Source organism: Ochotona princeps, chromosome 30 (genome assembly GCF_030435755.1).
Source record: "Ochotona princeps isolate mOchPri1 chromosome 30, mOchPri1.hap1, whole genome shotgun sequence".
Lineage (NCBI taxonomy): Eukaryota > Metazoa > Chordata > Mammalia > Lagomorpha > Ochotonidae > Ochotona > Ochotona princeps.
This window is the reverse complement of record NC_080861.1, coordinates 15,122,419-15,138,325: the sequence shown is the minus strand read 5'-3', so window position 1 is coordinate 15,138,325 and position 15,907 is coordinate 15,122,419. Positions and strand designations below refer to the sequence as shown.

At 40.1% G+C, this 15,907-nt stretch overlaps 1 protein-coding gene across 1 annotated transcript in view; it reads left to right on the top strand.

Moving 5' to 3' along the window:
* Positions 1–15,907, top strand: part of GADL1 (glutamate decarboxylase like 1) — a 115,238-nt gene that overhangs the window by 60,148 nt on the left and 39,183 nt on the right. Inside the window, exons 13-14 of the mRNA XM_058657030.1 lie at positions 3,739–3,790; positions 13,293–13,382. Coding sequence (XP_058513013.1) covers positions 3,739–3,790; positions 13,293–13,382 — 142 coding nt within the window. The remainder of the gene's footprint in view (positions 1–3,738; positions 3,791–13,292; positions 13,383–15,907) is intronic.

The window sequence follows — 15,907 nt, the reverse complement described above, 5'->3', positions numbered from 1 at the left end:
GCAGAAAAAAAAAAACCTGAGGATTTTATTGCCATCAGCATGAAAAAGCTGAACTGTTACACAATGGCACTTTTGTGTTAGAGTATTTCTCTAGTGCCAAGAGAGACACAGCCGAGAAGACTGCAGTACAAATGTTTTCATTATTTTCATTATAATAGTATTTTTTTAATTGGAAAATCTCAGTTGCAGTAGAATATGTGGGTATCTGTGATGAATCAAACAGATGTGTTGCGTTGTGTGTAGAACCTGCAGCACACTGGTGACAAGGTCTCAGGACTTGTGCAATTCTCAGTGCATCTAACAGAAGGAATGTCTAACGAGAGGAAGAGATTGGGACGATAATGTGGTCCAGGAGACTCAGTGATCAGTGAAGTTAGAATGGGTCTGGCACGCGTCTGAGAAAGAAGAATGTCTCATGAAAGAACAAATGAAATCCAAAAGAATAATTTAAAAAAACCTAAATGAATTCATATTACAAACTGGAGAATCCATAGTCTGTAACACTGAAGAATTTTAAGTGTTTTGAAACAAAGTGATCGTTGATATGTGTCAAGAGCAAGATGGAGTGTTAGCAGGAGCTTTCCTCCAGCTAGACTGTTGGAAACTTTTGCAGGTGCATCATTAATGCCAACCTTGCTGACAGGGGCAACTGTGAGTTTTAGAAAGTTGTTGTTGCTTTCTGGTTCCATTTACCTTTTCATAAAAAGATTTCATGGTTTCCTCATTATATCCCAAAACAGAAGGCACATATTTGTCCTGCATTCTACCACCTTGCTGCACTTTTGGAAACGTATTTTGCCTTAAAGCTGATTCCATATATACTGGGAAAAAGTTCTGAAGACTCATCTTCATAAATGTAGGCAAAGACCACAACTCCAACAACTCATTTCCCGCCACCATTTGTTTAAGAGGAGGTGTAGCTATCCTCTAGATGAAACCCTTCTAAACTAGCACTCCTTTAGGGCAATGGGCTTCTAGGAAATCTTTATGAACGGCCTTCCAAACATAGTGAAATGTGTTTGGAAAATGCTAACTACTCTAGCATCCTCTTGGAAACTCAAAGTGCTTATTAGTATTAAAGTTTCTGAGAGGGCTTATTTTGTAGAAATATCTTATACTTTGCTTTAACCATGAAGTATATATTGTTGATTGAACAGTCAACAGCCGTTCTGTCTTCTTCCTTGCCAACAATGTGCTGATTTTATTTAGGAAACAATGTTCCAGCTGAGAACATGAGTTTAGACATTTTTTAAAAATGATTTATTTATTTTAATTTGAAAAGCAGATTTACAGAGAAACAGAAAGATCTATCCACTGGTTCACCCCCCCTATATGGCTACAGTGGCTGGAGCTGAGTCTATCTGAAGCTAGGAGGTTCTGGGTTTCCCATCTGGGTGAAGGGGTCCAAGGACTAGGACCATTCTTGGCTGCTTTCCCAGGCCATAAACAGGGAGCTGGATGGGATGTGGAGCAACTGGGACACAAACCAGTGCCCATATGGGATACTGGCACTTGCAGGTAGTGGATTAGCCTGTTGAAGCATTGTACTGGACCCTAGATGATCATCTTTGTTGGTTAAAATGAGTTGAGGGGTGGGTATATAATTCAGCCACTAAGCACAGGAACTGTGAAGATGTCTGAAGAAAATATCCTTATCTCAGTAGTGAGAGGTGTAGGTATAAATATTAGGTCTTTTTCTGCAGTCCCTCTGCTCCCCCTTTGGACACTACTCTAACTCTACACGCTGCTGTGCGCAGTCATGCTGGCCATCTATTGAACTTGACAGGAGACCTCAGCAACATTCTGAGTATGTTCGGCTGAAATAGAAAATGCCCACTTCCTGATGATATTGCTGAACTCTCCCACCAGCTCCAGAAATGCCCTCCTGACGTAAGTCAGGTGCACCTCTAATTGTATACAGGAGCTATTTAATTGATGTGCTCAGCAGTGCTCAAACCTGTTCGGGAGTGGAGCTCTTTTATGTGGGCAACTCTTCCCTACCATAGAACAGCATGCAGCATGATTGTTCTATAATTGTAATAGTGTCATCTCCTCCCAACCCCAAACCACTTACACCCTCAACTCAGCTGAATCAGCTTTATAAGCTCAGAGAGTGACATTAGTGAAAACATTGATACCCTCCACTCCACAACACACACACACACACACACACACACACACACACAGTCCAGGTCTACATGGTTATCAAGAAATAAAATTTTGATAGAAATAATTCTGCTCAGTTTCTGAATTTCTTTTCTCCAGGAGTAATGTCAGCCATTATGACAGAAGTGTTTTAAACTGAGACTACAGATAATGAATGCATGTAGATTTGTAACTCACACTCTGTGAGGGAAGGCTTTTACCTGTTTTGTCCAACCTTCCATTGCATGCAAGAGGAAACTGACTCAGATTCAGGAAGGCTAAAGAATGTGCTTAGTGTCACAAAGTTGGTTGGCTGCATCATCAGTATCTTCTGAAATAGCATCATACCTGAGATTTCTGAAGAAGCAGAAATTCATTGCAGAGGCTCAGGGTGTATGCGGTTATGCAGCTTCTTTGGAAGGAGGGCTACAAAAAGGGGTTTGAGTTAACGGACTATATGAAGGAGAAGATGACAAATGCAGTGGTTCACAAAGCTTTACTTGTAGAGGCAGAAATTATACATATATCAATTTCTTTTATTATGGGATCCTATATATTTTTCTTTCATTAAATTTGTTGTCCAAAGTTACACAATGGTCCAGAGTTAGGAAACTTTTCAAAGAGGTGTACTCATCTGCTCTGTATCTTCTCTTCACCCCCTTGGATATTCATCAACAACTTGGGCTGGTCCTTCCTTTCTTCCCTCTTTGTTCATGTCTGCATGGATACAAGCTACTTTGTGTTTTCTTTCCAAAAAGTCTTTAACCATAAAGTCAACGAGCCATCTTTCTCAGGATTTCTTTCTTTCTTTCTTTCTTTCTTTCTTTCTTTCTTTCTTTCTTTCTTTCTTTCTTTCTTTCTTTCTTTCTTTCTTTCTTTCTTTCTTTCACCGTTTACTAATTCAATAGCTGCATCATCGTATCTTCAGTCAGTGAAGTACATTTTGGTTTACCATTCTGAAATTTAGAGATATTAACCTTGTTTCTAGTTATTTCGCGCGAGAGGCACACAGCACTCAGCTTCCTCCCGGTGTATTCTGCATCCCCTGTGTCTGTGCCTTTTGCTCCCAGTGTGGTTAATCCTCAAGGTGACATCACAGACACTGGGTCACTGGCTCCAGCCCACTTACTTCTGACATCATGCTGATTTTCAGCCCCCTCTGCTCTGTGCTAGCCTTAGAAAAGATGTCAATCTTTGCTTGTCTATCAACAGTGACAAGCAAGGATTACACACCAAGAACTCTTTCCCCTGTCAGCAAGGCAGTTCAGGTGTGTGCTAAATCTCCATCTTGAATATGGATGTGAAACCTACATGTCTATAGATAGATCTGTGGCTTTTTCTGCTGGAGTTGAAGTCTGGTGCTGACATGTGAGATAGATATGATTTCATCAAAAGGTAAATCTTGTTATTCAGACCCAGAAAGTGCGATAGGTCCTGGGGCTTCTGCTTAAATGTGCTATACCTATATCTGTACCCATCGATTCCATTTAGAGCCTTATCAATGTGTCTGAAATAACAGCCTTATCGTATGCATTAGTCATATTCATGACACTCTTTGGTTGAATAGCATATTTTTGTTATTTTTAATTTTAGGTACCTGGTAGATGAAATCAAGAAAAGGGAAGGATTCAGGTTACTGGTGGAAGTAAGTGAATGCAGAACTGTGTTTGTGCTTTTGTCAGTCGATGATTAAGGTGGTAATTTTCTAATCTGTTGTATTTCATTGGTTTTTTTTTTTGTATGTTGCAGAGTTAGAAACAAGTCATTAGCTTAATTCTTAGAGTCCATTATGTTAATTTACTCTATTAGTGAGTGTTTTTCCTTTGTTGGATTCACAGAGAATACACATGCCTTTAAGTATTGAAAATGAAAATGCTCGATAATAATTACCAGGGATAATGATGAATAAATTATGACCTCTATCTTGATATATAAATTGCATGATGATTGTACTGCAAATATTCAACCGTGCTGTGCTGGTGTCTGCATGTGAAAAATCGATTAAGTGAATGTAAAATAATGCATACAGCTTTATCTTTTTATCAAACAATGGGAGCATATTAGCTTTGCAGCAATGGGAAGATAAGCCATTTTGTTGCTTATGCTTTGTTGTTCAAATTTTGTTTACCAAAACAGCTGAGAGATAGAAATGGAGACAGAGACAAAGATAGCAAGAATGTTTCCATCCACCATTTCACTACTTACATGTCTGCAGTAGCTGGGACTGGCCAGTCCAATGTTGGAAGCCAGAAATTTAATCTGAGTCCTCTGGGTAGCACACTATACTTGAGTCATCAACCCCTATCTTGTGGGGTTCAGATCAGCAGAGATCTAGAATTACCATGGAGTTCAGACTTGAGCCCCCACAGTTCAGAACAGGATTTGGGCATCCCAATCAGTGATTCAACCACTAGGTCATACACCCACTTCTGCCACTGATGTTGTCACACTGCTGTATCTATAAGAATATGATGGTTACAGAAGTTTTTTTTCAGAAATATGAAGTGTGAAGATGTCTTTCATCTTTTTAAAGCACATAGCTTACAATGAACATTTAATCTAATGTCAAGATCAGCTGGAGGCTGCAGTGTGGGAGTCGGTACTGTGTGTAAACAAGCTTGCTGCATTTGGTGTTCATTGGTTCCGTGTGATGTGTGGAGAAGTTACTACCTGCCAGATACAATTCGAAACACTGGAGGTACAGTCAGGAAAGCCTCTGCCTTCACGGCGCTGAACTTGAAATGGAGAGCGAAAGGCAATGAACAAGCAAGTAAAAAGATGGAAAATATTAGACATTGAGAAATATTTAAAAGATGCACTTAGTTATTTATTTGAAAGGCAAAGTTACAGAAAGAGAGGGAGAGAAAGTGCATCCATCTGCCTCCATTCCTCAAATTCTGCAATGGCCAGGGTTAGTCAGGCTTGAAGCCTGAAATTCCATTGAGGTCTCCCATACGCATGGCAGATGTCCAAGTCCCTGAACCATCCCCTATTGATCCAGCAAGGAGCTAGATCAGAAGCTGACCAGCTCAGATTCAAACCACGTGAATGTGGTATTCCAAAATGGGATGTCAGCATTGCAGAGGGTAACTTCAGCTGTCGTGGCAAGACACCAACCCCCCAACCCCCAAATCTTAAGCATTCTTAAGAAACAAAATAAAACTGGTTAATGAGAGAAAGTATAGTGCCTAAGTAACTAATAACAATTATGGATGTGGAAAGTACTTTATTGGAAATTGATTGGATGAAATGCTGAAAGGTAAAATGTGGCTAGCTTGGGGATCTGAGATAATCACTGAGAACTGAATGGTAACCAACAGAGAGTCATCCAGGTCTCTGGGTGAAAGTCATTTTTGTGGAATCCACAAATAACTCCAAAGGCTCAGAGGCAAAGATATCTATATGATTGAGCAGCTAGGAGGGGATGCGATACACAAAGGGAGAGGTGCAGTTGGTAATGGGGTTAGAGGGTGACATAGAGGCCATGTCAAGTGGGATCAGGTAGACCATATCCATTTTCATATTTCCAAAGCACATTAATTTTTAAAAACTATTTAGTTTTCATGATACAATTTCTTGGGCTTAGGGATTTTTACTTCCTCCCCCACTACTGTTCTTCCCTATTGTACAATAGTTTGGTCCTTTTCTGTAAGTCACAAGTCCATCATTCCTGTATTTAAGTATATCCTGACATTGTAGGTATCAAGAATGGTATTAAGTCCAGCATTTTAGTGTCAAGATATATTTAATAGTTTCATTGGGAGTCCAACTTTTATTCATAAGTAGGGATGAATATTGCAATGTATCTCCACTTCATGGTATACTTGCCTCCATTATACAGATCCTCTAGATAAATATATGTACATCATACTTCTCTATATATCTGTTGATCTTGCATTTTCCATGAAGGTTGCCTTATATCAGAGAGAACTTATGATATTTGTCCTTTTGGGATTGGCTTATTTCACTGAGCATAATGGTCTCTAGTTGGAACCATTTTGTTGCAAATGGTAGAATTTCATTCTTTCTAATGGCTGAATAGTATTCCATAGAATCAATGTACAACAGTTTCTTCATCAACCCCTCTTTCAAAGAGCATATGAGATCTTAATCCAGATGTCCCTGGATTGGTGGTAGGTGGTAGAAATCCAATTCCTTGATCTGCCATTGCCATCTCTTGGGGACTGAATGAAAAGAAAGCTAGAATCAGGAGCTGGAGGAGGTGTTGAACCCATACACCCTGACATAAGAAATGGATGTTAGTTACCGGGCCAAATGCTCAACCCTGAAGTGACTTTTCTTCTTATACTGAGAAGTATAGTGTTTAGGGAAAGTGCTGCACTCCTTGAAACAACAGGATTATTTCATGGGGAGAACAAAAATGTGAAGGGACAAACAAAGAGGAGCCAATTAAATTTTGGGGGGAGTAGTCCTTCTCACTACTCCCAGATGCTCCACTTCTGACCTGGCTTCCTGCCAATGCACCCAGGAAGATGAAAAGAATGCCCCAAATACTTGGGTCTCTGGTATCCATTTTGGAGGCTTGGATGGAGTTATGGGTTCCTGGCACTGGCCATTCTGAAGCTAGTCCCAGATCCTGGACCATTGGAGAAGCAAATTTGCAGATGAAAGATCTCTGTCTCTCTCTCTCTTCCTGTTCTGTCACTCAACCTTCCAAATAAATAAACTTTAAATTATTTCTCTATGCTTCTAAGACGTTGAGAAGTGAGACAGGAACTTCTGGTCTCTCATCCCTAGTGAGTTACAAACATTCCCACTCTGCTCATGAAAACAGAGGTGAGTTGTAGTCAGGAGGCAGCCTCTGTCCCTGGATTTTTTTTATTGTAAAAGCAGATATACAGAAGATCTTCCATCCGATGATTCACTCCCTAAGTGGCCATAATGGCCGAAGCTGAGCCAATTCAAAGCTAGGAGCCAGGAGCCAGGAGCTTCCTCCGGGTCTCCCACACAGGTGCAGGGTCCCAAGGCTTTGGGCTGTCCCAGACTGCTTTCCCAGGCCACAAGCAGGGAGCTGGATGGGAAGCGGGGCCGCTGGAATTAGAACCGGCACCCGTATGGGATCCTGGCAAACCAAGCCGAGGACTTGAACTGCTATGCTATCACACTGGGCCCTGTCCCTGGATTATTTTATCGGTGGAAGCCAACCCGAGAATAGCGACAATAACTTTCTAAATAGTCTTCCAGAATTCCTAGTACATGGTTTTTCAAGTGGATCTGCATTTGCTCCTTTTGTTTTTATTTCATTTTGACAAAGAAAGTAGAATTTGGCCTTGAATTTCATAGGCAAGTATCAATGTGATTCATCACTTTTGTGCTGATACGTGTGTGTGTGTGTGAGTAGGTATGATACTGGAGGCAGAAAGATCTGATGTTCAGCAGATAGCAGCAAACATGCTAAATGAGATCCTGAAAACAGTGAATGAACACAGCAGAACAGAAACCCCAGTACTTGACTAACTTTCCTTGAAAAGAGGAATAATTTACATCTTCTTGAAGATGATTGAAAGTCATCATTTCAAATCAATTCTGCATTATTCATAGGTCCCTGAAAACCGTATATCTGTCTTTCTCTGTTGGAGCTGAGATCTAATATAGAGGTGTGTTCATTTTTATGCTATCATTCACTATTTTATATTGATCTCTTGGGAGAGTTCTAATTATCCAACATTTTGTTTTACTCTTCCTGAGTTCTGTACTTGGAGGAGTTGTTTAAGTTTCAAAGATTTTCGGAGTTATAAAATGTCTTCAAGGATATATAGTCGAATTCTTGTCCATTTCAGGAAACTCCTCCTGGGAGAACCGTACACATGTGGTTAGCCTCTGCTTCAGCACTTCCTACAGCAAAGAATTCGCCAGTCCAACCTCTTATGGGGTAGCTTTAATTATTCATGTTCAAATCGCTATTGAACCTTACTTTTAATATGTATCAAGCACATTTATCTTACATAGTTATCTTGTTCTACAACTTTATTAAATCAGAGAGAACCCTTAATTGCTAACTCCATTGTGTCTCGATTAATCTTTATCTTGCTGTGCTGTTGCAGTTCTTCACAGTGGAACCCACTCCGTGCCTCTTGAAATGTGATGTCTGTAATTTTATCCCTCTAGTTTTTCTGCTTTCTAAGGAATGCTTTCTTCTCAGACTCTAGGTGGAAAAGCTATCATCTCAGGGCCCTCTTAAGAGTCCCTTTCCACTTTGTCAGTTTCAGTCTTTTGTTCTGCCCACATAATCTCCCTGACATATTTAACCACCTGTACAGCTGAGCCACCCCTGACTTCAAGGTCGTCTGCATCCTTGGCTTGTCCCCTAAGAGCAAGTCCTTTGTCTATGGCATGTCCCGGAATTTTCACTGTGATTCCACATCATTGCAAATTCAACATTTCTAAAGCTGATGTTGCAATCAATTCCCTTACCAAAATTCTACCTTTGAATCGTCGGAGTGGTAATAATCTAGGCATGCAAGAAACTTAGTACCATGTTCAGTCTCTACTTTTCCCTTTCTTTTAATATATCCTGGGTGCGTTCTCTACTATTAAAACTACTGTCTTAGTTCAGCACTCATCACTTAGGTCTCCCAACTGTCTCCCACACTGGCAACTCATCCATCCACAGCAACTCAAGCACCCTGGCTCAAGTGAGAACTCTCAACACTTCAGGCTCTCTACTTTGCATCTAACATCAAATGCAATCTGCCTGGCATTGTGCCTGAAGAAGCCCTTGGTGAAGTGGTTGGCATCCCCACCTCTAGCTTCACCTCCCCCCTGCACACACTGTCCTCAGTAGTCAAGGACTTGTCACCCCCTCACTACACCGGCTTCTATAGGAACATTATTCCTTTTGCCCAAAAGTTCTTGGATTACGTGAACTCTCTTCTTTTACAAGGCTAACCCCATTGCAGTTGCACTGCCAATCCTTAGTTCTATTACTAGTCTCTGAGTCCCTAGAGGCAAATATGTAGCAGATGTCATTTTCTCATCTCGGTGCCTACTCTAATATGTATAACAGAAAATTCTGCTTATTAAGTTGAACAGTGTGGCTGCTCTTTTATGGATGCTCTAAAATTTTAATGTTCCCCGTAAAAATATGGCACCCAGAAATTAATACAGGGATATGTCTCAACTAGTGCAGATCATTTTTTAAGTTTTATTTTAAATGTTTAAAGAAAGAAGTAGTGACAGAGAAAGATCTTTTATTTGCTGGTTCACTCCCCAAATGGCCTTAATGATTCAGGCTGGGATAGATAGTTCAAAGCCAGCCAGCCAGGCATTCCACTCAGATCTCTCATTTAAGTGGCAGAAGTCCAAGAACTTGGTCTTCTCCCTGTGCTTTGCCAGGTGCATAGAAGAAATCTGAATCAGAAGAGTAGTTAGGGTTTGAACTAATGCTCTGAATGGGGTTGAGGGCCTCCCAGGTAACGGCAGAACGTGCTATACCACAGCACTGATCACCTACCACAGATGTTAATGAGTCTACTTATCTACTTGTAAACAGCACCTCTTTCTGTTAATAGAGCCTTGCATAACAGTCACCAAAATCACACAGTTACTGCTGTCTATTGAATATTATAAATATGGAAAAATATTAATTAAATTTTTAAAATTCAACAGAACTTCACTCACCAAACCAATGCATGGTTTCATTAAGAAGCAGAAAATTAGCACATTCCCTACTTAAACAAGCAGCGACATGAGAAGCTGGCTTTCAAACCCATATTCTTGTAGTTCAGTTCCAAAATTTTTGTCACTCAGTGCCGCCTTTGGAATTTCTCAATATTCCAATCTTATATTTAGAACCTGTGAGCTGGAAGTCAATTAAATTACACCATGCCTCCTCTTCCGCATTCTATATTCATATAATTGACTCTTTGAATCTGCTAGATTCTTTCTGCATTTATACTTATTAAAATGTATAATGCTAACTGTTTGTTATATTACTGTTATTCAGGTCTAATTACTCATTAAGCGAAGGAGATGTGCTTCCCCCACCCCGGATCTTTCTTTAACAGGATGCAGTTTAGTCAATGTGAGTTGCTACTTTTTGGCAACCATTACCTTCTTCCCCAGGTGGTCCCATGTAATTTGTTCAACAATCCTTTCCAGAACCAACATCAAAGTGCTATGTAATGTATCTGTTCTTTTCCTATTTAAAAGCCAGTACATAATGGATCCATCTTTTCTTCAATGGAACATTCCTACTTCATGAATTTCACAAGATTGTGACAATGCACTTGCTGCCACTTTTTGTTTGCACTCATCCCTAGGTATTTCAGCTTCTTTTTATGACTTCTGAATGTCATGAGTTTTAGAGAACATAGATCAAATGTGTTCCATAGACACACAACCAGCAGATTTTCACACATGAAGGGAATTAAAACTACATAATATTTGAATGTTAGTACCTGAAAACATCTCAGGTTGAAGGAAGTTGCTAATGTGAAGTATCAGCTACAGATACATTCTCTGTGAACCAACAAAGGCATATTCTTGCCAATTTTAATTTTTTGGAAACAACCGAATGATAATATTCCACCTAATCGACCATCAAATTTCCCCCAATGAAATAAAGTATTAAAGGGTTGTTGTATAAGATTTCAATTATCTAATCACCAAAGCCATTTTATTCTAAAATGGAATGTTTAAACAAAAGGTACCACAGATGTGTCACTGCTAAAATGAAAACATACTAAAGCAAATGTAACATATCTAAATCCTGACTCACAAAATGTAGAGCCTAGGTTGCCAGATAATGCTGCTGCAGAATGTTCTATGGCCTTTTCATGATATGGAAAGTTAGTTCAAATTTGATGAGGTATGCATCAGGAATCATTGAGACAAAAACTTCACGGTAACTTGAAGTTCGAGGTGTGTCATATGAAGATATTTTACAATAGAATGTAGTTCTGGGGGGTTGTGTCATAATAGAAAAAGAGAACCCCTAAATATACAGGAATGGACAGCAGAGAGAGACAGAGTGACCACCACTCCTAAGACTGGAGTAAAACCCCCAAAGACAAGGCCACTCCTTTGCAGGGATGGAATCCAGATGTCTTTGTTGAGAGTGAACAAGTCTGTGGCTGGGACTTGTCCACACTGGTGGGACTTAAAAGAAATCAATATTCAGCAGGGTTGGAAAAAAGGCATGTGCGTGGAGTGCCAGGATTCAGAGCTCACTAGCAACCACTCTTTAAGGCGAAATACTTGTCTGGCATCACTCCCCTGAGGAACTATCTGAGGGGATCATGCAAAGAAAAGTCATTTAGGGGATTCAGCTGTTGCCAGTCATCTATGATGTAATCTCAGGGGAAGTGTTCTAGGGGCTCACTGAAGCCCGGGGCTTCTGATATGAGGCACAGATCCAGTAGGCAACCCAGAAAGAGTCATCGCTTCCTTCTTTACTGTACTCTGATGCAAAAGTCCAAGATTGGACCAGATGACAAGGGAGAAATATCTAGAGTCTAATCCAAGTGTTTTTGGACAGCAAAAAAAGGGTGAATTTGTTGCTGAGAGACTATACATTGATAACTGACATAAATTACATCTAGAAAAAGATTCTCTTCGATATGAATTCCAACAATGCAGTAAAAGATAATCATGGGTTTGGTTTTACTTATTTTATTTTTGCTATTTATAATAAGTTATAGTTGCTTTATTTGAAAAGATTTATTCACACTAATTGATCAAAGAATTCAAAGCCCAGTATATTCTGTTTTACAGAAGCCAAATCAATTATAAATAAGAAATCCGAGGATAAATTTTGTAGATCTGTAAAAGCTTCTGCAGTCTCATGATAAATGTTTGTGGAAATTGAGCTGAATTGCACAGTGCTTCAGTTTTAACTCTTTCGTACTCTGAAGATGTGTAGCTCTTTTTGGTCGAATCTAGTAAGGATGTTAAAAATGTCAAAGACAGCAGGGTAATCAGATCAAGAATTTGTTGAGCTGAAGCTATTTTCAGAGCATTCGTGTGTGATTTGGAATCTACTAACATCAGAACTCTCTTTGGTACTCATCTTGATTTTAGGAGATGAGGTGATTGCTGTCTATGCTTTCTGGAGAGGACTGTGATGGTCATTGAAGACTGTCACAACAGTCACTTTTTCCTGTGTTTATGGTAGAAAGTAGAAGGCATTTCAAATACTGGCAGTAGCTCGTGAGGAAGGTGCCTATGGTTCAAAACATTTCCTGAACTCAAGTCCATGTGTGTAACGTGAGTCTCCAGTGTCATGTTCCAAGCATCCAGTCACTGAGGGCAAGTGTTTGACTACCTATATGATTTTTCCCAGAAAGGACAAAGCTTTATCTGTGTGGTGATGGCATGGGACAAAGCCTGTGCTAGCATACCACACCTCATTTAAACAAATGATCGTCTCATAGAACCACAGGTTAGTGGGCGTATGATAGGACTATAGTGACTTAGTCACAGCTTAGCATGAACTACCTACTTCAGAATCACCTGTAGTGCTTCATAAAGTTGTTTTCTGGGATGGACTCAGACTCAGGTGTTTTAAGTGCAAGAACTATGAATGCACATTTTGTACAAGCTCACTAGCCAGTTCACATTCTCTCCAATGTTGGGGAGGCCTGAATCAAAGTAATTTTGTTTCTTTTCCAATACAGCATATGCCTGGGTGCTAGCTCACACATGATGTGGTGCCATAAACTCGAAGGGGCTTCTCATAGGTCAGATATAGCTAGAAATACAGGCCAGTTTGGGCTGCATACAACATAGAAGAAATCCTTGGAAGAATATGGTGGTGTAAGAAATTCTGTAAGGATCAAATCAATGAGTTGGGAGAATAGGCATTAACTGAACATCTGTGTATATCATGTGCTTGTTGAGTCAACTTGAACTTTTGTCATGCTTTATTTTTGATGTGTTATCATCCATTATCTAGAGGTAAGAAAATCCTTTAGTGCACATAACAGAGAAGAAAATTTGACAGCAGACTGTTAAAACGAAATTTAGGTAGATTGGATGTCTACTATATGAAATTCATGCATGTTCTCAATGTTATATATACATGACAACTCTGAAACAGACTAGCTAAGAGGTTAAGAACTGTTCACTTGAATTTTAAGATAAATCTTGTAGTAACAAAGCAATTTTCAAATTTTCTTAAATCTCAGCCCGAATATGCCAACATTTGTTTTTGGTACATTCCACCAAGCCTCAGAGGGATGGAAGAAGGACCAGAGTTCTGGGCAAAACTTAATCTGGTAAGTAACAAGCAAATCTTTTTTCTTTATGAAATGGATTCAACATCCATTATCTATGGATTGTATAAACAACCAATGACAAGCCAAGCAGTAGCCAACAGTACTTACCCTTACAAATGCACATGTTAACACACATACAAATCCAAGACAATTGTGCTGTCTGCAAAATCATTATAGGATTTATTAGAAGTTCTGCTACACACAGTGCGCTTAACGAAATAGGATATGCAAACAGCATGCAACATTAAAGTTGTGTGATAAATGGCTATGTTTTTTGTTTCTTCCATTGTGCCTTTGTGACTATTGTATCACCTTGTTTGTATTCAAAGCCTGAATCTGATACAATTATTTAATTATGAGCCATTCTGTGCTCCTAACTACAGAAGCCCTGCACCTTATACTCATTTGGCCTCCGTGAAAAAGAAGGGGTTTCAACTGAACCTCAAACGAAGTATGCTAGAAGTGTCTTTGGACACAGCTGTTCAAAGCTGACAATTCAGAATGAGGAGAAGCAGCGGGGTCCTGAGACTGCTTGTGTGTCATCTGCATCTCTCTTAGCATTCCCTGCCTGTCTCAATCTGGATTCCCTAGGACTATGAAATTTCTTGAATCAACACTCCATCTCCCATTTTTTTTTCTGCTGGATCAGGACAGTGAACCCTGGGTGCCACCCCTGGGGATAATGTGGCCTTGATAATAGCACAAAGGTATGTGATAGATAAATGTCATCAGAGTTAGGCAACTCTTTCCTCTTGTTGTCTTTCCTCTCATGATAAGCACAGTTGACTCTGATACTCTGGGAGAGCCCATACTGCCCAGCTCTGGTTTGTAAAGCCCTCTTTCCTCTCAGTGAAAGACTCAGTGAAGGTTTTAGCAGATTTTATGCCATAAGCCTTATACTTGCTTTTTAGAAGAGTAAAGGTGTCCCAGTCAGGCAAGCAACAAACATTTACCCAGAGATCACAATGCTGTGCACCAGAGACATAAATATCAACAGGACTTAGTCTCTGCCTTCACGAAGCTCCTGTCCAGGGAGGCGATGAGTACAGAGATGATCACAAGGCAACCAGCAAGTGCCTGCAGATGACACCCTATAGGCAGTGCAAGACGTAGAAAGGTTACCTACCCCAATGTGTGATATCAGAGTCTTTGAACAATAAGTAGATGCCAGTCACGGCCAATTGTAAAAAATCAGATTCTAAGAAGAAACAACATAGACTGCCAGTAGTGGTAGTAGAGAGGAAGGGGTGACTCACGGACAGCAGAGGGGCAGAAGGGCAGTAATTGGAGGTGAGAGGAGAGGAGTGGTAAAGGCAGGGTCATGGGGACCCTGTTTTCCATGGCAAAACCTTGGGATTTGGGCTGAAGATGTATTAAGAGGAAGGGGACGTGGTATGATGTTTAGGCCAGACTACTTGTATTGTCTCACCTGGCATCAAGTTCCCCAACCTTCAGGTCACTTTCTAGTTATTTGTAATTCATGAAAACTACTCTACTGTAAGAAAAAAACATGACCAATCTGTAACTTAGTGTACCTGCTTGTTTTTAAATCTGAGGCCAAGGAGCAAAGACGGGACTGATGGGTGGTTTTATCTGTGCTGCTGCCCGCATCAACCTGTTTCAGGTGGTTGGTACAGTCCTTAGGATTTGCCTTGTATTTTTTTAATCACACAATGCAAATAGGAAAGTACTTAATACATTTTAGATGGTATCACACACACACACACACACACACACACACACACACACAGACACACCTGGCTAATATGAGAATTTAGTGATGAGGTTTAGAGGTACTTGTTTTTTAGCTTGATCAAGGGGTGGAGAGAGAGAGTGCTGCAAGCTGGCAAAGATATGGTTCCTACTTTTCTCCTTGCGCTGAAATCTTTTATTGCTCAGGAAAGCAAGCACAGATACGACCAGAATCTGTCTGGGTCTGTTTTGATTCATTCTACTTAGATTTCCTCTCCTCAGAAGATTTGAAAATATAGGTAGGTAGGTAAACAAAATCAAAATTATTCAGACATAATAAAATGCTTATATTCCTGGGCAGGTACACACTGTTTCTCTAATGTATCCATGAATATCCATTCCTTCACGTTGGAAATGCATTTCTGCCATGTTGGGACCATGATGGGACCATGGCTTCCTGTATCTGATCTAGTATGATACTGCTTTAATTATTATAGTGGCTTCTTGTGAAAATACACAATGAAGACAAATTGTCATCAGTGCTTAGGCTTTTCATTTCCCATTTTTCTTCTTGCTCCTTGTGTGGGTGTAGGCACGCATTTGGCAGGCGGGGGGAGGGACGCACACCTATCTATTGTTGATCTATGAGCTTTTATGCTTGCTGTACTGTGAGAATCCAAGATTTATAAGCTGGCATGTACTTAAAGCCCACTTGAAATTTATTTCAGCATTTATTTTGGATGGGGAATCACACACTAATAAATAAATCGACTGTGGCTTTGCCCCTCCGAAGCAAACAAGTGTCAGGTGGAGCTGTCAGATTTTTGAATCAG